Source organism: Thalassophryne amazonica, chromosome 19, assembly GCF_902500255.1.
Source record: "Thalassophryne amazonica chromosome 19, fThaAma1.1, whole genome shotgun sequence".
Classification (NCBI taxonomy): Eukaryota; Metazoa; Chordata; class Actinopteri; order Batrachoidiformes; family Batrachoididae; genus Thalassophryne; species Thalassophryne amazonica.
In genome coordinates, this window is record NC_047121.1 from 37,844,244 (window position 1) to 37,867,665 (window position 23,422).

A 23,422-nucleotide genomic window follows, 5' to 3' on the forward strand; every position below is an offset into this window, starting at 1 on the left:
GTCCAGGACGGGACTCGACTCTTCCTGGACCACCATCACTTTCCGCGGCAGCCTCAGCGCCGTTTACGAGAAAGCCTTTGTTGCACAAAACGGATTATCCACGCAGTAAAGCCTGGTCCCGCTGCAGCGACACAACGGATCCGACAGCGCAGCCGGTGGTGACACAAAGCGTGGCCCCATTCGACCTGTCAAACGACTTGAACCCGTCACATGTGACCCGTCGGCTCAAGAAGACCCGACACGAAAACACGCTGCGGCGCGTTAACGACGGATAAAGAAGTTTGTCAACAGGCTGCACCCTCGATCGCAACAACAACAACACCGAGGCCACGGCGGTGCAGATACTCACCGAGCTCGGGATGAACGTTGCTCGGGTTCCGTGCGCGCAGCGGCGGCGCGGGCCTGCACGGTGCAAACCTGCAGCGGTGACTGCACACATCCCCGGGGGTTGACTCACGGTGCTGACCTCACCGCGAAAGGACGAGGGGAGGACTCGACGTCTGGGCGTAAACTGCGTCCTGCGCTAATCTGCACACGTGCGTGCGTAACGCCGCTGCGGTCTGTTGCACATTATTGCGCTGGATTTTGCACAAAAACCGCTGGGCTGCAAGTCCAACCTTCTGCTCGAATCGCCCGTCTTGTGATTCCTCCCCGCCCCCCTCCTCCGACAACACGCTGGCCACACCCACTTCCATGCCCATATAAGGCTTTCCACCCCCACACGCAAGGCGCCGTAATTTACTGAGCAAGATCCCCCTCAGTCCGTGCGGGAAATTCCAACGCACGCGGGATGTCGAAGGAAAGACGCATGCGCTTTCCTTCTCGCTCTGCTCTTTCTAGAATGACTAACTCTTGCTGAACGTGCATGTGTTTGAAATGTTGAGGGTTTGTCAGGAAATGCAGTTAGGAATCCACTTCTACAGTGGAGCAGATAAGCATGACTTTTGGTCAGAATTGTTCACATGGTTATGCAAGCATCAGATTTGGCATGAATTTTCTACATAAATCAGTGTTTGAGAAAAAAAAAAGTGCAGGCCACTTGAAAATCCAATATGACAGCCAGGTAGGGGTCAATGAAGAATTACACAGGGGTCAAAATTTAAAAATGCTCCAATCATATTGAAAGCTATACCACATTATGTGTCTGATCACAAGGATTCCAAAAAGGTATAGTTTGGACTATCTATGACTGAATGTTCTGGAGTTATGGGGTAAAAACAGCAAGAATGGTAAGAAAGGTCAGTTTCAGTTTGTACAGGGGTCAAAAGTTAAAGTTCCTCTAATTTTTGTCAAATGTGACGCAAATTATTGGTTGAGTTAATAGGGTTTTAAAAAGGAATAGTTTGCACTGTGTCATGCTCAGTTGTCACATTACATCACATGCCATAGAATACAATGTACATCGACACTGTTTGACATTTACTTTGCAAACCAAGCATTCAACACAGTCAAAACTATTCCATTTATTAATCCTATTATTTCAACCAATACTTTGCACCACTTCTTATCAAAATTGGTGCAACTTTAACTTTTGACCCCTGTATAAACTGAAACTGACCTTTGTCACCATTCTGCTGTTTTTAGCCCATAACTCCAGAACATTCAGTCATAGTCCAAACTATACCTTTTTGGAATCTTTGTGATCAGACACATAATGTGGTATGGCTTTCAATATGATTGGAGCATTTTTAAATTTTGACCCCTACCTGGCTGTCATATTGGATTTTCAAGTGGCCTGCACTTTTTTCTCAAACACTGATTTCTGAAGAACATTCATGCCAAATCTGATGCTTGTATCATCATGTGAAGGATTGTTTCAGTTATCTGCGGCACTAACACGTGGTGTTTATTATGTCATTTACATTTTCACATCATTAAGTTATCTGTTTAAATAAATATCATGCTGTCTCCATGATCTGACGATCATGTTCCACCACCTATGTTCAAAAGTAACTCATGCAGACAACAGCTTTGCACATTTCCAGAAGTCTTGCGATGCAGCAGAATTCCACTAGGATCCAGATGTAATTCTGGAATTTTCCAGTGTTGAATATGGTGCAGAACAAGAATATCTGGCAACCATTGTGGATTACAAACAAACATTAGTAGTATGTAATTTGTAAATATTCCGGATTTGGAGCTGAAACACATTGGAATTCGGCTACTATGAAAGACTAACAGAAATGCACACAGTTGTTGTCTGGAAGAGGAAACATTTCTCAAATTTCATTTATGCATTTCAGAAAAATTAAACCCTAATCCTAAAGTACTTAAAGCAAAAATTATTTTCAAGGTTACCCCTCAGTGTCTAGGAATTTCAGTTGGATTTGGGAAAGGGGAGGGGAAAAAAAAAAAAAAAATCCAAGATTGTCACTGTGCGAAACATAAATATAGTGTAGTGTGTCAACAGAGCAAAGGGTGTCTATTTTCAGCTCTTGCTCACTGCAGATTGCAAAAGATATCGGCGTAAAAAAATAAGCTCTACAGATGTATTCAGAGTTGTGCTCAAAAGTTTACATACCCTGCCAGAATATTTGATATTTTGGCCATTTTTCAGAGAACATGAATAAAAACACAAAAACTTTTTTTTTTTTTCTCCATTCATGGTTAGTGGTTGGTTGAAGCCAGTTATTGTCAAACAACGGTGTTTTTAAATCATAATGACAACAGAAACTACCCAAATGAGCCTGGTCAAAAGTTTAAATACCCCTATTCTTAATACCGTCTGAGCTTGGAGTCTTTTGTGGTAGTTTGTGGACGAGGCTCTCTGATGGTAAAACTGCCACTTGGATTTTATTTACATCAATAAGGCAGCGCAGTCTCGTTTGAACACTGCGTTTCTCTCACCTGCACAACCGCCTCGACGCGTTTGACCTCCAGGTCATAAACACACTGCAACACATGTCCACTTTCCACTGCATCTTCACTTTTTACCCCCACTTTGTTTGCATGTAATTTGCCCAAAACTCAGAGAAAGTACCGTGTTTCTGTCCCCGGAAGTACAAAATTACATCATATGCGTCATATTTTAACCCTTTAGCGCCTACCCTCAAACGAGACTGCGCTGCCAAATTACGAAGAAGTACAATCAGTATGGCACTCTATGGTAAATCTGCGTGGAGCAGACAGTTCTCAAAAACTGAGTGACTGTGCAAGAAGGAGAAGAGTGAGGAAAGCCACCAAGACACCCAGACAACCCAGAAGATACATTAATCAGCTTCTGAGCTAACGGTATGGTACGTACAATTTCCCTCGATGAATTGCATATTTGATCTATGATCGAAATGTAATCACTGCACAAATCCTGTCCTGTCCATTCTCTTCCCTCCCAAAGACAATTGCAACATCTTCAGCTCTGCCTCCTGTCTTTTTGTTAGTGCCACCATCAAGCCGTACAACATAACTGGTCTCACTACTGTCTTGTAAACTTTCCTCTTCATTCTTGCAGATATTCTTTGGTTCTTCACCTCTCTACCACACTCTCCATTCCTTTGGACAGTTGACCCCAAGTATTTAAACTCATCTACTTTCACCACTTCTACTCCTTGTAACTTTCATTCCCCTGCTCTCCAGAGCATATCTCTATCTTTCCAGGCTAGACTCAACCTGCTCTCCACTCACACTACCGATCACAATGTCATCTGCAAACATCATAATCCATGGAGACTCCTGTCTGAGCTCATCCATCAACCTGCCCATCACCACTGTGAACAAGAAAGGACTCAGAGCTGATCCTTGGTGTAATCCTACCTCCACCTTGAATGAGTCAGTCATTCCTACTGCACATCTCACTACTGTCACACTATCCTTGTACAGATCCTGCACTACCCTCATACTTCTCTTCCACTCTAGACTTGCTCATACAATACCACAACTCTTCTCTTGGCACCCTATCATAAGCTTTCTCTAAATCCACAAACACAACGTAACTCCTTTTGTCCTTCTATACTTCTTCATTAGTATTCTCAGAGCAAACACTGCATAGTAGTGCTCTTTCTCAGCATGAAACCATATTGCTGCTCACAGATCTTCACCTGTTTTCTAAGCCTAGCTTCTACTACTCTTTCCCATAATTTCATGCTGTGGCTGATTAACTTTATGCCTCTAGTTACTGCAGCACTGCACATCACCCTTGTTCTTAAAAATAGGAACTAGCACACTACCTCTCCACTCCTCAGGCATCATCTCACTTTCCAAGATTTTATTAAACAATCTTGTTAGAAACTCCACTGCCATCTTTCCTAGACATTTCCATGCCTCCACTGGAATGTCATCTGGACCAACTGCCTTTCCACTCTTCAGCCTCTTCATAGCTGCCTTCACTTCATTCTTGCTAATCTCTTGCACTTCCTGATTTACTCTCTCTACATAATCCAGCCTCGTCTCTCTCTCATTTTCTTCAGTCATCAGCTCCTCAAAATATTCCCTCCACCTTCTCAACACACTCTCCTCACTTGTTAGCACATCCCATTTTATCAATTCAATTTCATTTCAAGTTATTTCATTTTATATAGTCACAAAATCATAAGAAAGCTGCCTCAAAGCACTTCACACAAGTAAGGTCTAACCTTACCAACCCCTAGAGCAAGCACACAGGCAACAGTGGTAAGAAAAAAACTCCCTCTGATGATACTGAGAATGAAGCCTCAAGCAGGCCAGACTCAGAAGGGCAACCCGCTGTTTTGGTAATTCCAACAGTTACAAGGTTTTAACAAAGTTTTGCAAAGATGAAGAAACAGAAAACAGGAAATCAAAACAACATCTGCTAAATCAGCTACAGACATCACATCTCGCGGTCAGTCCAGCATCCGTTGTCCACAGACACCAATTCCGTGCAATGCCATCCGCACCTTGGACAGAGAGAAAAACAGCAGAATCAAAGCAGAGAAAATACTAAGGTGATCGCCGGCTGTTAGCCCTAAGCTTCATTAACAGACCCAGAATTCAGATAAAGTTGAGGTTGAGACCTGTTCCATTACTAATAAAATGAATTTAAAAGGATAGGAAGCATAGTTCCATACTATGCCAGTATACTAGCCATACAAGAGGTAGAATAAATGTCTTAAGTCTGGACTTGAACGTCTCTAGAATCTGACTGTTTTATCTCCATAGTAAACCACTGGCCAAGCAGGATTTCGGTACCACTTAAGGTGACAAAACAACACTCAGAATCCAGCCTCATTGTACCATGGCGTACACAAAAATGTATTGCAGCCATCCCAGGGTGACAGGTGTAGCCAGGTAGGGGTCAGTGAAGAATTACACAGAGGTCAAAACGTAAAAATGCTCCAATGATGTTGAAAACAATAATACATTATTTGTTTGATCATAACAATTCCAAAAAGGTATTTTTGTACTATCTATGATATGAATGTTATGGGGTAAAAACAGCAAAATGGTCAGGTTCAGTTTGTACAAGGTCAAAAGTTAAAGTAGCTCCAATTTCAGAAAAAATATTGCAAATTATTGTTTTGGTTTATAGGGTTCTAAAAAGGAATAGTTTGCACCATCTGTTATGCTTAGTTATCATGTTACAGGTTAACATATGCCACATGTCATAGAATCCAATGGATGTTTGACCTTTACTTTGGAGACCAAACATTCAACTCAGTCAAAACTATTCCATTTATTAATCCTTTTATTTCAACCAATAATTTGTTCTGTCCCTCTGTCTGGCCAATCGGTACAAGTCCTTTTCTCCTTCCTTACTATTCAACTTCTTGTACAGCTTGCTATATGCCTTTTGCCACTTCTCTTTTCACCTTAAGGCCGCATCTCCTTGTACTCCCATCTACTTTCTTCATCTCTCTGACTATCCAGATTCTTTTTCTACAACCCCTTTCTTCCTATGCTTTCCTGGACATCTTAGTTCCACCACCAAGTCTCCTTTTCTTCCTTCCACTGTCCACATGTCACACCCAGTACCATCCTAGCTGTCTTCCTCACCACATCTGCAGTACTTTTCCAGTTGTCCAAAACTGCTTCCCCTCCATCCAGTGCCTCTCACCTGCTCAATGAATGTCAGATAAGTCTTCCTCTTTCAGCTTCTACCATCTGATCCTTTGTTGAGTTCTCACTCATTATCTCCTCTAAAGTCATCGTACAAACCACCATCCTATGCTATCTAGCTACACTGTCTCCTGCCACCACCTTAGAATCTACAATTTCTTTTAACTTGAATCTCCTACAAAGAATGTAGTCCACCTGTGTGCAACCTCCTCCACTCATATGTCACAACTCCTCCCTTTTCTTAAAGAAGGCATTCACCACAGCCATTTCCATCCTTTTGCAAACTGTCATCTGCCTTTCCATATTCCTATCCTTGATACCATATCTACCCATTACTTCCTCATCACCTCTGTTCCCTTTGCTAAAATGCCCACTGAAGTCCACTCCATTCACCACCCTTTTTTGCTTGGGCACACTCTTCAACACCTCATCTAACTCACTCCAGAAATCTTTTTTCTTCTTCTCGCAACCTACCCGTGGGGCATATGCACTGATGATATTCATCATCACCCCTTCAATTTACAACTTCACACTCATTACCCTGTCAGACACTCGCTTAACATCCAACACACACTTAGCATACTCTTCCTTTAAAATGACCCCAACACCATTTCTCTTCCTAGCCACACTATGATACAATGCTGATGATACTTCCTTCCACTTGGTCTCTTGCACACACAATATGTCTGCCTCTCTCCTCTCCATCGTATCAGCCAGCTCTCTCCCTTGACCAGTTATACTGCCAACATTCAAAGTCCCAACTCTCACTTCCACCCTTCTAGTTTTCCTCTTCTCCCACTGTCTGTGGACACATTTTATCCCTCTTCTTTACCCAGCAGTAGCCCAATTTCTGCAGGCACCATGTTGGGCAACGGCACCGATGGTGGTCATTGTTAACCCGGTCCTCAACCAATCCAGTACGGAAATTTGATTTGTACTCTGCACTCTACACTATGGTAGTTATTTCAGGTAAATTCCACTGGCTATATATATATATATATATATATATATATATATATATATATATATATATACCACCATCCATGGTGTTGCTCATAGGTTTTGAAGCTCAAAAAGTGCTGTCCTGGATGTTGTCATGTTAGCGGTGCTTACTCCACCTACATCCTGGCAAACCCATGAATGGATAAAGAGGTGGCACATGGGCAAAACCTTGTATGACGTGGGTGGGACGACTGAAGCCGGAACACCCCCCCATCTCTGAGTTACTGAACAAGCTAAAGCTAATAGGCTAACCTTGGGTCGGGTGTTTATTAAAATCATATTTTCGGGGACTGAGCAGTGGTTCTCCTAACAGCTTGTTTTGGTGTGGGCATTAAAAATTCTAAACTGTTCATTGCCTCAGTAACTGTGGCGTAACCGTGGAGATAGCATCACCAATCTATCAATACATGCTAACAGTAGAAGTTATGCTAACATACAAATTAAATAACTCAATGAAAATACTGAAGGAAGGTTGCTAGTTGGACAGTATAATACAGGGTTGCACGGGGAACGACTTACTTTTGGAGTCAGCTTCAAGTAGCAATTCAAGGAACTGCAAAATTTTCCACTTCTGGGTTGGCTTCATTTCAGATGGACGGAGGATTGGGCTTGGTCAATTTTTTACAGCGGTGGTTCACCAGGTGGCACCAACATATGCCAGTCATGCAGTTTGGTCAGCTCTGGCACCCTCTAGTGACTATAGCCTTGAACCCTGTGCTGGGTCATGTAGGACAAGACAATCCAGTGAGCCTGTGTGGCGATAGAGATAAAATATGTTTATGATGTCATTAGGCTACAATGGTAGAAAGGAAAGGCTCACATACCTCACAGAAACCAATAAACAGAAAACACCATGAGGCAGAGCTGAATTTACTCAACGCTCATTGGAGCCAAAAGCCATCTGCCCGCCACATTTTGTCAAAATCCTCATGTGTGTGCACACGTGCGTGACCACATAGCCTCCTCCCCTCCACAGGAGGTTACACCTCAAGAATAAGTGATAACATAAAACGGAAGTATCAAGTGCAATGTGAGAAAGTGGAACTATGAGTGTTTTGTATTTTCATGTGACGGATTACTCCTGAATTACCTTTGTGTTAAGTAACATTAATTAAACTAATCAGTTTGGTTCTACCAAAATATTTAGTAAAACCTAGTTTTTTTGTGTGTGCTGGGTAGAGGCGGGAGATACCGGGAATTTTGGTGTTGATCCGATACCAAGTAAATACAGGCCCAGTATCGCCAATATCGATACTTTTTCATATTTAAGCTTCATAGATCCAAAGGATCCAAAAGACCTAGGACAGAATTTCGCCAAACGTTGTACGTGACAACAAAATACTTTATCACAATCAACATTTTTGTTAAAAAAAAAAAAATCACAACACAACTTAAAACAAAATCTCCTGAGGTCGAGAGCTGACAAACCACAATACAAGGGTGAGCTGCTCCATGTTGTGTGGCACAGCGCAGCGCTGCTCTTACAGACAGAGAGTAGACTTTGATGAATCTGTGTGTGGAAGAGAAAAAATCTTGAATATCTATCTTTTTTCATGAGAATCGTTCAATAGCAATACCAGCATTGGTATCGATATTAGGATCGATCCGCTTACCTCTAGTGCTCAAGTGGTCAGTTATTATGATAATGCATTTAATAAAATGGAAAAAAAAATTTCATCCACTGTGTGGGGAAAAATATATATAATATTATAGAATCAAATTTACAGATTAGTTTTATGTTGGTCAACTAAACAACTTAATCATTTTTGGGAGTTTTTTCCCGCTATCTTGTTTCCTACTAGTATGGGATCGGGATAATCAGGGTCACTTTGTCTCCTCGTCATTCATTTAACATTACAAAAAAAAAAAACAACTATGCAGCGTTTGAGCCTTGTTAAAGATTAACTCTGTTTAATTTAGTTTGTCAGATCATATGAAAGCAAGTAAAAACCATTAGCAGTATTTTTTAAAATTCATCACTACCTTGACAGGCATTGCACAATTACCATGGAACACAATTGGACTTGTTATAGCAGGAAATACACAGGAAAAAACAACAATACAATTAACTACACCAAGTAAATCACTGGAAGACAACACACACGGTGATGTACTGTCCGGCTTTATCAGCGTTGGAAATATTGCAATATCATAAGAGTGGGCATGTTGAAACACGCCAGACCAGCTGTCCCAGGCTGAACTCTGTCTCTCCTGCCAGCTGTTAAAGGGGTCATATTATCTTCCTTATCAACAAACTAATATAGGTCATCAGACATCTTAAAAACAGTTGGCTGAAAAACATTTATGAAACAGGGAGGTGATGTATCTATATCTGTGAGTAACTTTCACATTGTACGTCACAGGCCAACAAAAGGAGCATCATAACATTCATTTCATCTTCCAGAATATGTGGAATGCCTTCAATATGTACATTAGTTGAGAATAATTTAAGAGAAACACTGAAGTCATATACTTATGTATCCGATTGTGTCCACTTTTGCACGACATGAATGCCCCCTGGTGGTGATTGTATGAATTAATATATGTACATTAATTAGTTCACACAATTGCCACCAGGGGGCATTTCAAGGCTGTAGATTAGAATCTACTTATAGGGTTTCACTCTAATGTTGCCTAGTTTTTCAGAATCTTTATCATTTATTAGGTCTATTGTTCAGTATCAAGTAGCTCCTGATATCATCTGCTACCTGGAAGCACTGGATACCATAAATAAGTTATAGGTAATCATTACATTAACTTATCTTCACCCTGACACTTTTTATTATTATTTTAATCATCGGAAGACAAGGGATACCTTCTTCATGTACTACAGCCCGACCGATATAGCAATTACCCAATAATATCAGCCAATATGAGCCTTTTGTGAACATATCAGCATCAGTTTGTGGATATAAAAAAAAAAAAAAAAAAAGCTTTTATTTTACAGAATAAACAATGCAGAAGAACACTTTGGCTGATGAAAATGGCATCATTGTGTAGTTTGTCCAGCAGAGGGAGTGCCAATGGCATTGTTTACATTGCCGTCAAGCATGGCTGGGACCCCCATCATCAGTTGGTCACTTTCGCAATGACAGACAGAAACAAAGTGACCAGCTGCCATTCATTTTCAATCAAAGTGGCTGATTTGCAGCAACAAGGGGCAAGTGGTCACTATGCCGCCTGCTAGGCGGGGCCAAAACAAATGACAAGTCTATTTTACGGAAATGCTGAGCGATGTGACATGGCAACTGCCAAGCTGAGTGAAGGTAGCACAACGTAAGTTGGTTGTACATATAGTCATTTCTAATAAAGTTCATGTTTAAACTGTAAAACATTAAGTCTCACATTTCTTTGTCGTAAGGGTTTGATAACGAAATGTTAGGAATCACTGCAATTTTTTATGTATAGTATATATTAGCAGACATTTTGGCATCATAAAGCCCTTAGGCCGGGGGTCTGGGGGTCGCTTTAGGCCCCCAGAACCCAACAGTTTCTAGATAAGCTCAGATGCATTCTGAGCATCCAGAACAGTAATTTTAATGTTTTGAGAAGACCGTAAAGTGGACACCATTTGACTTATGAAATTTGAAACTGTGGATATACGAGGGCTGTCAATAAAGTAACGGTCCTTTTTATTTTTTTCAAAAACTATATGGATTTCATTCATATGTTTTTACGTCAGACATGCTTGAACCCTCGTGCGCATGCGTGAGTTTTTCCACGCCTGTCGGTGACGTCATTCGCCTGTGAGCACTCCTTGTGGGAGGAGTCATCCAGCCCCTCGTCGGAATTCCTTTGTCTGAGAAGTTGCTGAGAGACTGGCGCGTTGTTTTGATCAAAATTTTTTCTAAACCTGTGAGACACATCGAAGTGGACACGGTTCGAAAAATTAAGCTGGTTTTCAGTGAAAATTTTAACGGCTGATGAGAGATTTTGAGGTGATACTGTCGCTTTAAGGACTTTTCACGGTGCGAGACGTCGCTCAGCGCTCTCAGCCGCCGTCGTCAGCCTGTTCAAGCTGAAAACCTCCACATTTCAGGCTCTATTGATCCAGGACGTCATGAGAGAACAGAGAAGTTTCAGAAGAAGTCGGTTTCAGCATTTTATCCGGATATTCCACTGTTAAAGGAGATTTTTTTTTAATGAAAGACGTGCAGACGGATCCGCGCGTCGGGACGCAGCCGACGCGGTGCAGCGGCACAGGAAAAACACCTCCGTGTTGATAACCATTTGTAAAATCCAGGCGGCTTTTGATGGCTTTCAGTGGAGTGAGTATATGAGAAATTGTTTAACAGGCAGGACATGTTCCAACTTGTCCTTAAGGCTTTCAACAGAGGTGTTTTTCCTGTGGCAGAGCGTCGCGGCGCCTGCGTCCCGACGCGCGGACCCGTCCGCACGTCTTTCGTTAAAAAAATCTCCTTTAACAGTGGAATATCCGGATAAAATGCTGAAACCGACTTCTTCTGAAACGTCTCTGTTCTCTCACGACGTCCTGGATCAATAGAGCCTGAAATGTGGAGGTTTTCAGCTTGAACAGGCTGACGACGGCGCCTGAGAGCGCTGTGCGACGTCTCGCACCGTGAAAAGTCCTTAAAGCGACAGTCTCACCTCAAAATCTCTCATCAGCTGTTAAAATTTTCACTGAAAACCAGCTTAATTTTTCGAACCGTGTCCACTTCGATGTGTCTCACAGGTTTAGAAAAAATTTTGATCAAACAACGCGCCAGTCTCTCAGCAACTTCTCAGACAAAGGAATTCCGACGAGGGGCTGGACGACTCCTCCCACAAGGAGTGCTCACAGGCGAATGACGTCACCGACAGGCATGGAAAAACTCACGCATGCGCACGAGGGTTCAAGCATGTCTGACGTAAAAACATATGAATGAAATCCATATAGTTTTTGAAAAAAATAAAAAGGACCGTTACTTTATTGACAGCCCTCGTAAGTACTTTATTCTGAGAATAGCCAGCATTGATTTTATTAACATCCTGGTGTAAATAAGGTATCACCGCATGTGTAGAACTCAAAGAGAATGATAGGTTGAGTTTTCATTAAAAAAACAACTGCAATGTGGTAAAATGTATTCATAAATATGAAAGAACAGGCTCTTAATAATTAACTATCGCATACTGTATTTTTTTTCTCAAGATTTGTTTTTGCATAAGTTTGAAAAAACAACAGATCATAAGTTTAGGATAAATTATTTATCATGAATTTAATTTTTGAAGTGGCACTAACACTCATACTGAACATAATTTCGCTTGCATAGACTGATTTTGGAGATCAAGAAATAATTGCAGATGGGCTTTCTGAGGGCCCAGATAGCTTTTCTGATTTCCTTTTCTAACTTTCAGAATTTAGTAAATTAGCATATGGTCCATTGAGGCACAGTAAGCCCACAATTTATTTTTCTTTCTGAAAATATATGCTGTGAAAATCTTAATGCCAGCTTCCCTGCAGCTTCTTAATGGCATGTTTACGCTTGAAACATGGAAAACCAGACAGAAATACAGCAGCCTCAAATCGGTATCTGCTCAAATCTGTGTTAGTGAACACTTCATTTTTGCCAAGATAATCCATCCAGCTGGCTGGTGGGGTGGGTCAGGATGCCAATTAAACAGCATGATTATTGCACAGCTGTGCACTGGACTTGTCACAAGACAATCTGGATTTGAAGTGGGGCTGATTCACTAAAAGGCAAACTTTTTGCAAATCAGACTGCCCTAAGAGTTGGTAGGGATGGAAACCAGGGCACTTGGAGTGGTGCAGACTCAACCACCTGCAGCTTAACGTATCTAAGACGAAGGAGCGACTTCAAAAGATGGAAGACCCGTCCGAGCGCAGTTACCATCAATGGAACAGAGGTGGACATTGTGGGCTACTACAAGTACCTGGGTATCATCCACATTGACAACAAACTGGACTTGACTATAAACACCGATGCTGTGTATAAGAAAGGGTGAGAGCCGACTGTACTTCCTCAGGAGGCTCAGATCTTTCAGTCTGCAGAAATATGTTGCAGATGGTTTATAACTCAGTGGTCTCCAGTGTCATCTTCTATGCTATAGTGTGCTGAGGCAGCAGGCTGAAGGCAGCTGACACAAACGGACTCAACAAGCTCATCAGGAGAACTGGCTCTATCCTGGGGGTTGAGCTGGAGTCTGTGATGGAGGTGTCAGAGAGGAGGATGCCGAGGAAACTGCTCAGCATCCTGGACAACACCTCCCACCCGCTGCATGCCACACTGACGCCCTGACAAAGCACCTTCAGCCATAGACTGAGACCACCGAGGTGCACCACAGAAGACCACAGGAGGTCTTTCCTAATTATGGCAATCAGACTGTATAATTCCTCCCCCTTCTGCAGGACGAATACATAACAAACAGAGTTATTCAGAATTATGTGCAATATTGTCATTAACATCTTGTGAAATATATCTTCCAGTCATTTCACATAAATTTGCTGTTCTTATTGTAAATAAATAATGACTGACTGATTTTTATTTAATACTAGCACCTTCTGTAATTGCGTATTTAACTAACCATTGTTTACTGTTTACAGTGCCTGTACTCTTGCAAAATAATTTCCTTCTGGATAAATCAAGTTGATCTTTACCTATGTGGCATTTGATTTCCCACAATTCTGTACTTTTTAATCAGCCGGAGACGCTGCAAAGAAAGCAGCAGCAGCACATAAGTAAAACTCGGCCTCAAGGGGGACACCACTCCACAGCTTGGGAACCACTGGCAGAAAAACAATGTGGGACAGAAACTGATGTTTTCACAAGCATAATGATGCAACTGTATTCTGATATACTTATGCATTCTACATTAAAACTGATGGTAAAGTAAAATTTAGTACAGTACTTTGTATCGAATTGATCATAAGACTCTTTTTTTTTCTTTTCTTTTTTTTGCAGGGGATTTACAGAAGACAATCAAATGGCTCGCATGGGTATTTCACGTGGGAAATTCTTGCATTTTCTCGTGTTGTCATTTCGTGTGTGTGTGACAGCAGAGGACAACAGATAGCAACACTGAACACTCTCATTCCAGCAGTTTGCAAACAACTCATCCACTCAAACTAAACGCAAATCACGATCGAGTGCAACAGCGAACCTTTGGAAAACTTACTTTAAAAAATTCCGTCCCTCCACGAGGCACAAAGCTTCATTTCCCTCCTGTGACGATGTCCTGCTGCAGTTCAAGATGAAAGTGTGCTAATGACACCGAAGCGGTTTGACGTTAGCCGCTAATCGAAACCCCGTGAAACTTTCTCCGCAGATTCCACCACACAGGGCGTCACGTCACACTTTAAAACACTTCGAGCTGCAAATCGATTCCTTAACCTGCAACTCGGAGAGAAAAGTGAGATCATCTAAGATGAAAGCTACAACGCCTGACTGCAATGACAAATGTCAACGTACCGCTGAATCTGTTCAATAGCGCCGTTTATTAGCAGGCTGCTGGGCCGCGTCCCATTTCGGACATGATGGTGCCTTCACGGGCACGAGCAAGAAGACAAGATAACTACTATGATACGGTAATGAGTGCTCCAAACACGTAAATACTAAAATAAAAATAATTTTAGGTATATATAAGTTCAAAATCAGTTGTAAAATATCCTAAACAAGGTCTTTGAAGTAATTAGCCAATATTATGAGTTTTTATTAACTTTGCAATGAGTCAAAAGTTTGAGAACCAGCTTGTGAATACTAATCATTATCACATTGTGACTTACACTAATAACTCACAAGACTAATTAATGAAATCTGAATTCTTACTTTGATTTGACTTAAACTAGAGGTTTAGGATTTTCCAGATTTCTCTCTCACAGTTTTTACTTTAGCCCAAATATTTTCTGACACAAAATTTCATAATTATAAAATAAATAAATAAATACAATAAAAAATGTTTTTAATGTTAGCAAGACATTTTTAAGGGGGGGGGGGGGGTGAACACATTTTAAAGAAATTTGATGGAAGTGTTGTCATAGAAACGTGAACTGGATTGGTTATTTTAATTTTTTTTATTTTTTTATTTTATATGAGCAGTATCACCTTTTGACATCATAAAGATCTAATGGGAGGAAAAGAACCTCACTGTCCTCTGCAGCAGTAATAATGGTTGGTGTTATTTGCACCATGGAATAGTCAGAGAGGTTAGACAGAGCTGGATTGGGCATGTGCACAGCAAAAAGGGTATATCAGGAGAAGGATGCTGAGGATGGAGTCACTGAGCAGGAAGAGAAAAGGGAGGCTAAAGACAAACATTAACAAATAATATTGCTACATTAATGGACCCATAACAGAGGTGGTTTATTGGTATGGATGTATACATGCAGGTGGTCCCTGATGGGTTATATGCTGTGGCAACCTCTAACACTCGCCCATGTGGACATTTGCCCCTGTTGGTGGTCCACAGAGGAGCACACCAGACCGTTCCTCTCTTTTTTGCAGGTGGTAAGTCCACATGAAGGTGACACCATGTTTTTTTTCAGGCTGAGCCCGATCGAGTTCCACCGTTATTGTAGACCCGGCAAGGTGACACCCCCCTCCCCCCCCCCCCCCCCCCCCCCCCCCCCCCAACCCCCAACCCCCCCCCCCCCCCCCCCCCCCCCCCCCCCCCCCCCCCCCCCCACCCCCCCCCCCCCCCCCCCCCCTCCCCCCCCACCCCCCCCCCACATCAAGCCTGGTTTACCTAATCCAGGCGAGGGACTTCCATCCTATGACATCATAGAGGGTCTTTCTGCATCACCCTTTCTTTGTTCCTCACTGGAACCAATTGCCAAGGGTGCCCTACTAGGAGCTAATGCTCTAGACAACACAGCTTCCAGGATGACTGGAGCACACAAACCCCTCCATCATGATAAGATGGAGATCCGGGAGGGACAGATCCAAGACACGCTGGAGGGATTATATCTCCCATCTGGAGTGGGAGCAGTTTGGGATTCCCCAGAAAGAGTTAGACAACTTGACCTAGGATAGGAAAGCATGGGATGAGCTGCTTGGTCTAATACCGCTATGACCCTGACCTGTATAAGCAGCAGAAAATGAATGAATGGCACCTAATTAAACAGCCAAAAGAAGATTTGTGTGACTTGAGGTCACAGTTTTGATTAGATATGTTTTATTTCTATTTACAAAGCTATAATTGTGTATTATTATTATTTCCGTTTTTTTTTTTTACTTTATAATTCTTAACTTTTGGACCATTTTTGTGTCATCTTGAGCGTTTTATTTATTTATTTACTAACTTAGTTTGCTTATTTATTTAATTTGGTAGGTGACGGCAAAAGCGGAAGTTGGCAGCAGGTAGTCCTCTTGTTCTGTGCTGAAGAAGCCATTTTCCTGGTCTTTTTCCACACAGAGATTAGTTGTCTGCTCTTTTCTTAGCTTGTTTGCTTACTTCTATGCAGTCAAGTAGTTATTTGGGCTTTTATTGACGTGCAGCTCGACAAAAAAAAAAAAAAAATTAACGCGATAGTTGAACTGCACGTAACATACTGGCGTGTTGCCAGATTTTTGTCACAAACCAAGCAACATTTTGGAAAGCAAGATTAATCATCAACAATGGAGGTGCAAAGAATCGTTCTTAATTCCCGACCCGGTAAGAAATGTCATTAATTGGTCATTTCACTGTCACACTTTTTGTTGTTGTTGTTGTTGTTGTTGAGTGTTGTAACATTACTGCACCTGTGTGGCTAACGGGATAACTTATCTGTGCCAAGGCGCTAACAGGGTGCCAGTTCCTGAAAATTTCCGCCTGGAGAGGGCGACTTTACCTCTTGACCTGAAAGAGGGAGAGGTTCTGTTCCGGACGGTTTTCCTGTCAGTGGACCCTTACATGGTATCCATATGTCTCAAATGAATATAATTTTAAAAAAATTAGGAAATGCTAATGTACAGTATTCCTAAATGTTCCAAGTTTAACCATGCACTATGTAGTAGTGTTTGTCTTTATAAAGAGGTCATATTGAGCAAAATTTGTTTTCAAACTACCTCTTACAGTTACATCTGGTTGTTAAATGTTCTCACAGTTCCACAACCTTGTCTGTGCAGGCAGAAACGCTCCTGCAGTGCACAAAATTTAGGACAAGAAAGGCTCGTTTCCGATTTCTGTGACATATGTCACGGACGTCTGCGTTTGAACTTGTGCTTGCTTCATGAGACATGCCCACCAAGTCTGTCTGGGGCCTGTGTGGGACTTCTTCCAAAGTAAAAAACAGACAAAACCGTTTACTTACATTCTGATTGTAAACACCAGAGGGCACTGTGATCAACTGGAAATGCTGATCCATTTGCATGATGGTTATTTCTCTTTTTTGATAAAAAAAAAAAATAACTGTCCACATTCAAGTTGTTTTTTTAATTATATGGTTGAATTCTAATTTTTATTTATTCATTTCTTTGCAATGATGTTCTCAGCCAATCAGCGCATGATATTCAGATTCAGAAATTCACTGGTTGGTCACCAACATAGAGTTGCATATAGCAAAGCTAGAGAGCGGAGTCACGCCTGGCCGTGTGCGTCAAAAAGCATGCTCTGCCATTACCAAAGAGGGCAAAAAATAATCATATTAATCTTGCTTAATTAAAGATATTTTAATTAAAAAGCAATCCAAAAACAGGTAGGTATGGCATTTACGGTAAAGCCCCTTTCACACCAGGCCAACGTAGAATTGTGTAATGCAGTGTACCGACTACGCCGAGCTTATGCAGCTCTGCATGGCAGGGGCTGAGGGACGCAAAGGTGTCTGCGAAATGGACACAAAAAATTAGACATGTTTAATTTTTTTCGTGGCCATTCGGTGTAGAGCACTGGACACAGTGCAGTCTGTGCAACACTCCGCTACTGTATGCAAGTCTAAAAAACACAGCGCTACTGTACACCATGCCCTCACAATTGTACACTACCCTATGCCAGTCTGGTGAAAAATCCTTTTAGGTTTTTTTTAATCAGTAAATACTCGATTTTATTAATCTCGCTGGACTCTGCTGAACTTTGCTGGCAGTGAAGCTTCAAAACCACAGAAGAAGAAGAGGCAGGCCAAAACGACAAAAGAAAAAGGTGGCCCAAAGCTTACCTCCCTGCGCGCAACATATGCAGCCATTCCTGCGTAATAGACATGCAGCAATGCAACTCTATGCAGGTCCAGTGTGAAAGGGGCTTAAGCCCATTTTAGTGTTTGCCCTCGGTACTTCCGCATTCACGCAACACGCATGCTGTGTTGCACATCTGGGTACTTCTTGCCCTATTCGGTAATGGCGGCTGTGCCCCCATGTAGGCACGGCAGCATTGCGTTAGCACAGTCTAGCTTTGCTATATCCAACTCTGTGGTCACCACGTCCTCACAGTCGAAAAATATGTTTAGTTGGACATCCTTGTGTAAAAGGGCAGAGCAGATGGTCGGAACTGGATTATTAACAATACAGTACAATGAGAACTCTCACAACTTGTTTGGTGCCATAATTAAGTATGTTACAACTTGGTAACTCTGATTCCTCCAAGCACTTGTGAGTTGGCCCCATTGGGCACGGAGTCCTCCTGAGCAAGCATACCATTTGATGCAGCTGTGCACAATTTGGAAAAAGCAATTTTTTTGAAATTATTACTATTATTATTATTCTAGAACTCGCTCAAACATCCAGTCACCCCAATCCAAACTCACACTCAACACAGGACAGCCTGGGGCGAGTCCTGTGTAACTCTGGGCGAACTCAACGTAACTTTGGGCAAACTTGGTGTACGCTGGCTGAACTCGTACCCAGTTCGGGAAAACTGTTTCTGTGCTTGTGGTGACAAATTGATGCCAAGTTGGGTTGAGCCTCTACTGAGTCAGCAGGAACAGACACAGGTTGTTTATTACAAACCTTTTTTTTTTTAAGGAATACATCACCTACATGTATTTTACCCAAAAGCTTTAATAACTTGTATGACACCTGAGGATCTATATATCATTTTGCCGTATGACCTCTTTTGATCCGTGTTGTCTTGTTAGTTTCCTGAAGAGGTATCAAAAATATTCTTTTACATGCGTGGTTCATTCCTTCATGTGCCTGTTTATCTTCCACTCAGCGCTGCAGAATGAATGAAGATACCGGAGTTGACTACCTGACTCCCTGGCAGGTGTTTGAGTGTTTGGACGGTGGTGGCGTGGGCGTGGTCGAGTCCAGCCGCTGCAGTGAATATGCTGTGGGAGACGTGGGATATTCTTTTAACTGGCCCTGGCAGACCCATGCTGTTTTAAAGGGAAGCATTTTGCAGAAGGTGTGACATGTAGCTTTATATCAGTACGACATGCTGTCCACTGTAATGGTTTACGAGAAAGATGTACCTCAACAACTAAAAAGTAGTATATAATGTCAGTAGACCAAAGTGGATAAATCTGTGATGCTTGATTTCACTGGGAAAAAAGAAAATCTGAAATAAATGGATCTGACTGTATGAGGCAAAAATCAAATATGAATTTTGACATTATTTGAAAATGATCGTATTTTCTGCAGCTGGATCCACAGATGGTTGATGGACGCCTGTCCTACGCTTTGGGTGCAGTTGGCTTAACAGGCCTCAGTGCATTTCTGGGTATCAGGGAGAAGGGTCATATTACCAAAGGGGCCAATCAGACCATGGTCGTAAGCGGTGCAGCCGGTGCATGTGGTTCCATAGCTGGACAGGTAAATACAAGGAATTTGGGTATTGTGTCAGACACTGGGATGTTATTGGAAAGGTTGAGTCAGAGTGGTGGTGGTGCAGGGAAAGTGAGGTTGAACATGTGTTTTTGAATAGTTTTCTGCTGGGTTTATGATGGGGCTATTGAAATTCCTGCTGGAGGTTGGGGTCCTACCAAAACCTACCCTGGAACTGCCTGTGGTAGGTGTCCAAGAATGGTTCCCTGTGGTACTCCATATTTCTAAGAATGCCAATTTGGACACACACGGCTTTCAAGAAAGGTGAAACTAAAAGTCTTGAACCTATATTTGAAATCCTTGTTAAGCAGCTCAAATGCAGAGGGTGCATTTTCAAAATCAAAACAGTACATCTAATTTAGCTAATCAGATGTTGAAGCATGGGAAAATGTTTTACAGAAAACAAGTGAGACTCTAATTGGGCTTGTGTTTTCTTTCTTGTCTTCTTAGATTGGTCGGTTGGATGGTTGCGTGAGGGTGGTTGGGATCTGTGGTTCTGAGGAGAAGTGTAAAGTTTTAGTGGATGATTTGGGCCTCTCTGCAGCCATCAACTATCGGCAAGATGACATCCCCACGAGACTGAAGGAGTGCTGCCCTGATGGCATCGATGTTTACTTTGACAATGTGGGAGGACCCATCAGTGATACTGTAATAAAACAGGTAACCATCACGTTGTGTTACTGCAAAATCTGTTGGGTGTTATTCTTACATTGACTGCTTACAAGGCAGACATGTAACACATTTTTGTGCCCATAGTAACTATATATATATATATATATATATATATATATATAGTTACTATGGGCACAAAAATGTGTTACGAAGTGCAGTTCTCCATAATTTATTTATATATATATATATTTGACAAAATTAATCAGATTTTCACGTAATTTGAGTAAATGGTAAATGGACTGCCTCAAACGCACAAAGCGCTTCACAATTATGCCTCACATTCACCCCAGTGTCAGGGTGCTGCCATACAAAGTGCTCACTACACACTGGGAGCAATAGGGGATTAAAGGCCTTGCCCAAGGGCCCTTAGTGATTTTCCAGTCAGGCGGGGATTTGAACCCATGATCTTCTGGACTCAAGCCCAACACCTTAACCACTATCACATGGTATCACATTCAAACCTGAATCTAGTGGTAATTTGAACTGGACATTTTCATGAGTGTACAAAATCTTGTATCTCAGACATGCTTGGACTTGCGCTGATCTGGTAGAAAACAAACAAAAACTCCTTTACTGATGTAGAAAGTGCTACGGTAAGTAATTTACACCACATGTGCCGTCCATCAGAAACACACCTGGTGCATATACTGTATGAAGGAATGGTAAATGGACTGCATTTATATAGCGCTTTTCCATCTGTATCAGACGCTCAAAGCGCTTTACGATAATGCCTCACATTCACCCCGATGTCAGGGTGCTGCCATACAAGGCGCTCACTACACACCGGGAGCAATAGGGGATTAAAGGCCTTGCCCAAGAGCCCTTAGTGATTTTCCAGTCAGGCGGGGATTTGAACCCATCATCTTCTGGACTCAAGCCCAACACCTTAACCACTAGACCATCACATGAAGGAAAGGAGTGTGAAATATTTTTAGAGCTTTCATTGCAGGTGCGCTGCTTGTTATTACTGATACTTCAGCACAGCGCTATCAAACAGTGAGACTGATGTGCACTGTTGATGATTTGTGAATGAAACAGACTTATTGCATATTTCATGCGAAAGTGTTATAATCTAACCTGCCCTGAAGTCTGCTGAATGCTGCCGCAGTGAATATGAAACGAACGGAGAAAATAAGCACGGATTTAGTGAAGGGTGTTTTGTTTATCTTATCATATCATGAGGCCCTACGCACAGCGTGCGTTCTGCGTTCACAGAGGAGCGGTGTTGTTAATTATGCTGTCGTAGAGTTGGATAACTGTGGATTCAAGAGTATTTCCATGATTGTTGGCTGTGTTTGGTCTCTTGTTATAAATATATTGATCAGATGGCCGCACCCCCTTTATTTCCAGATGAACAACGGGAGTCACGTGATTCTGTTCGGGCAGATCTCTCAGAGCAACAAGGATTTGCCGTACCCTCCGCCACTGAGTGATGAGACACAGGAAACTCTGCAACGTAAGAACATCACTCGGGAACGTTTCACGGTGATTAACTACATGGACAAAGCCGAGGCAGCTCTCCTTCAGCTCAGCCACTGGGTTAAATCAGGTGAACTCAAGGTAAGACGGACACGGCGGTTGGCTGCAAGGGTGTCCTGATGCGCTTCTAATGTCAAATTTTCTTGTGTTATTGCAGGTGTTAGAAAGTGTCATAAACGGCATTGAAAATATGGGAGGTATGTGTGTCCAATATAAGCACTTTTTTCTTTAATCCGTTATTTATGTCTTTTGCTTAACAGTGGCTGTTTTTTTTCTTGCAGTGGCGTTTTGCTCAATGATGAAAGGGGGAAACATTGGCAAGCAAATTGTAAAGATCTCAGATTGAAGAAAATCGTAGCTAGGTAACAGCAAATTAATCAACTGTTCTCCTTTTTAACACACACTCAATGAAAATTAGCACGGCGCATGTGTTTGATGGCACTTATCAATCATCAACTGCAATTTAGGAGCGAAATTTTCATATTAATCCTTTTGTGCTCTTGAGAAAACAAAAACATAAGGTGCATTTAACATGAAGAAATTGCTGCTGCAGCTCAATAAAACTGAGTTGGAATGTTTCATTGCTCAGTCTAGAAAACAGTTATCATGATGTGAATTCCCGCAGTGCTGAAAAATACAAGCATAATCATATATAATCATGTTGAATGTGATTATTGAATAACCTCGGCAGCATCGTAATCTGTTATTTGAGAGCATGCATACATTCACCAAAAATGTAAACATAGAAACAAAATTTGGGGGGAAGAAATTCATGGTCTGACTGGGCTCAAATTTAATAAGTAGCTTCTCTTACTAGATTAATACACTTTTAATACTCCAAATCATACCCAGCCAAAATTCTTGATCAGTTTCAATTTTCATTATATAGCACCAAATCACAACAAGATTGCCTATATATACTCAACAAAAATATAAACGCAACACTTTTGGTTTTGCTCGCATTTTGTATGAGATGAACTCAAAGATCTAAAACTTTTTCCACATACACAATATCACCATTTCCCTCAAATATTGTTCACAAACCAGTCTAAATCTGTGATAGTGAGCACTTCTCCTTTGCTGAGATAATCCATCCCACCTCACAGGTGTGCCATACCAAGATGCTGATTAGACACCATGATTAGTGCACAGGTGTGCCTTAGACTGCCCACAATAAAAGGCCACTCTGAAAGGTGCAGTTTTATCACACAGCACAATGCCACAGATGTCGCAAGATTTGAGGGAGCGTGCAATTGGCATGCTGACAGCAGGAATGTCAACCAGAGCTGTTGCTCATGTATTGAATGTTCATTTCTCTACCATAAGCCGTCTCCAAAGGCGTTTCAGAGAATTTGGCAGTACATCCAACCAGCCTCACAACCGCAGACCACGTGTAATCACACCAGCCCAGGACCTCCACATCCAGCATGTTCACCTCCAAGATCATCTGAGACCAGCCACTCGGACAGCTGCTGAAACAATCGGTTTGCATAACCAAAGAATTTCTGCACAAACTGTCAGAAACCGTCTCAGGGAAGCTCATCTGCATGCTCGTCGTCCTCATCGGGGTC

The 23,422-nt window shown here is 41.9% G+C and overlaps 2 protein-coding genes across 4 annotated transcripts in view; one reads left to right on the forward strand and one right to left on the reverse strand.

Annotated features, from left to right (window-relative positions):
* The window catches only part of mideasb (mitotic deacetylase associated SANT domain protein b), an 84,638-nt gene extending 84,162 nt beyond the window's left edge, over nt 1-476 (reverse strand). The window contains exon 1 of the mRNA XM_034195086.1: nt 350-476. The gene's annotated coding sequence lies outside the window, so the exon portion shown is untranslated. The remainder of the gene's footprint in view (nt 1-349) is intronic.
* ptgr2 (prostaglandin reductase 2) lies at nt 333-22,432 on the forward strand. 3 transcript variants are annotated; one of them, XM_034160001.1, is made up of 8 exons: nt 16,365-16,620; nt 16,742-16,860; nt 19,090-19,281; nt 19,518-19,688; nt 20,151-20,360; nt 21,723-21,932; nt 22,009-22,048; nt 22,133-22,432. In XM_034160001.1, exons 1-8 carry the CDS (start codon nt 16,584-16,586, stop codon nt 22,195-22,197), a joined length of 1,044 nt encoding a protein of 347 aa, XP_034015892.1. In that variant the 5' UTR covers nt 16,365-16,583; the 3' UTR covers nt 22,198-22,432. The 3 variants fall into 3 exon arrangements, with proteins under 3 accessions (XP_034015893.1, XP_034015892.1, XP_034015894.1); XM_034160002.1 differs by lacking the exons at nt 16,365-16,620; nt 16,742-16,860 and adding an exon at nt 333-458; XM_034160003.1 differs by lacking the exon at nt 19,518-19,688.
* Nucleotides 22,433-23,422: the final 990 nt, after the last annotated feature.

Coding starts and splice junctions, on each gene's coding strand:
- ptgr2 (XM_034160001.1), top strand. CDS start 16,584: ATGGAGGTGCAAAGAATCGTTCTTAATTCCCGACCCG. Junction 19,282..19,517: donor AGGGAAGCATTTTGCAGAAG/GTGTGACATGTA, acceptor TATTTTCTGCAG/CTGGATCCACAGATGGTTGA. Junction 19,689..20,150: donor GTGGTTCCATAGCTGGACAG/GTAAATACAAGG, acceptor TTGTCTTCTTAG/ATTGGTCGGTTGGATGGTTG.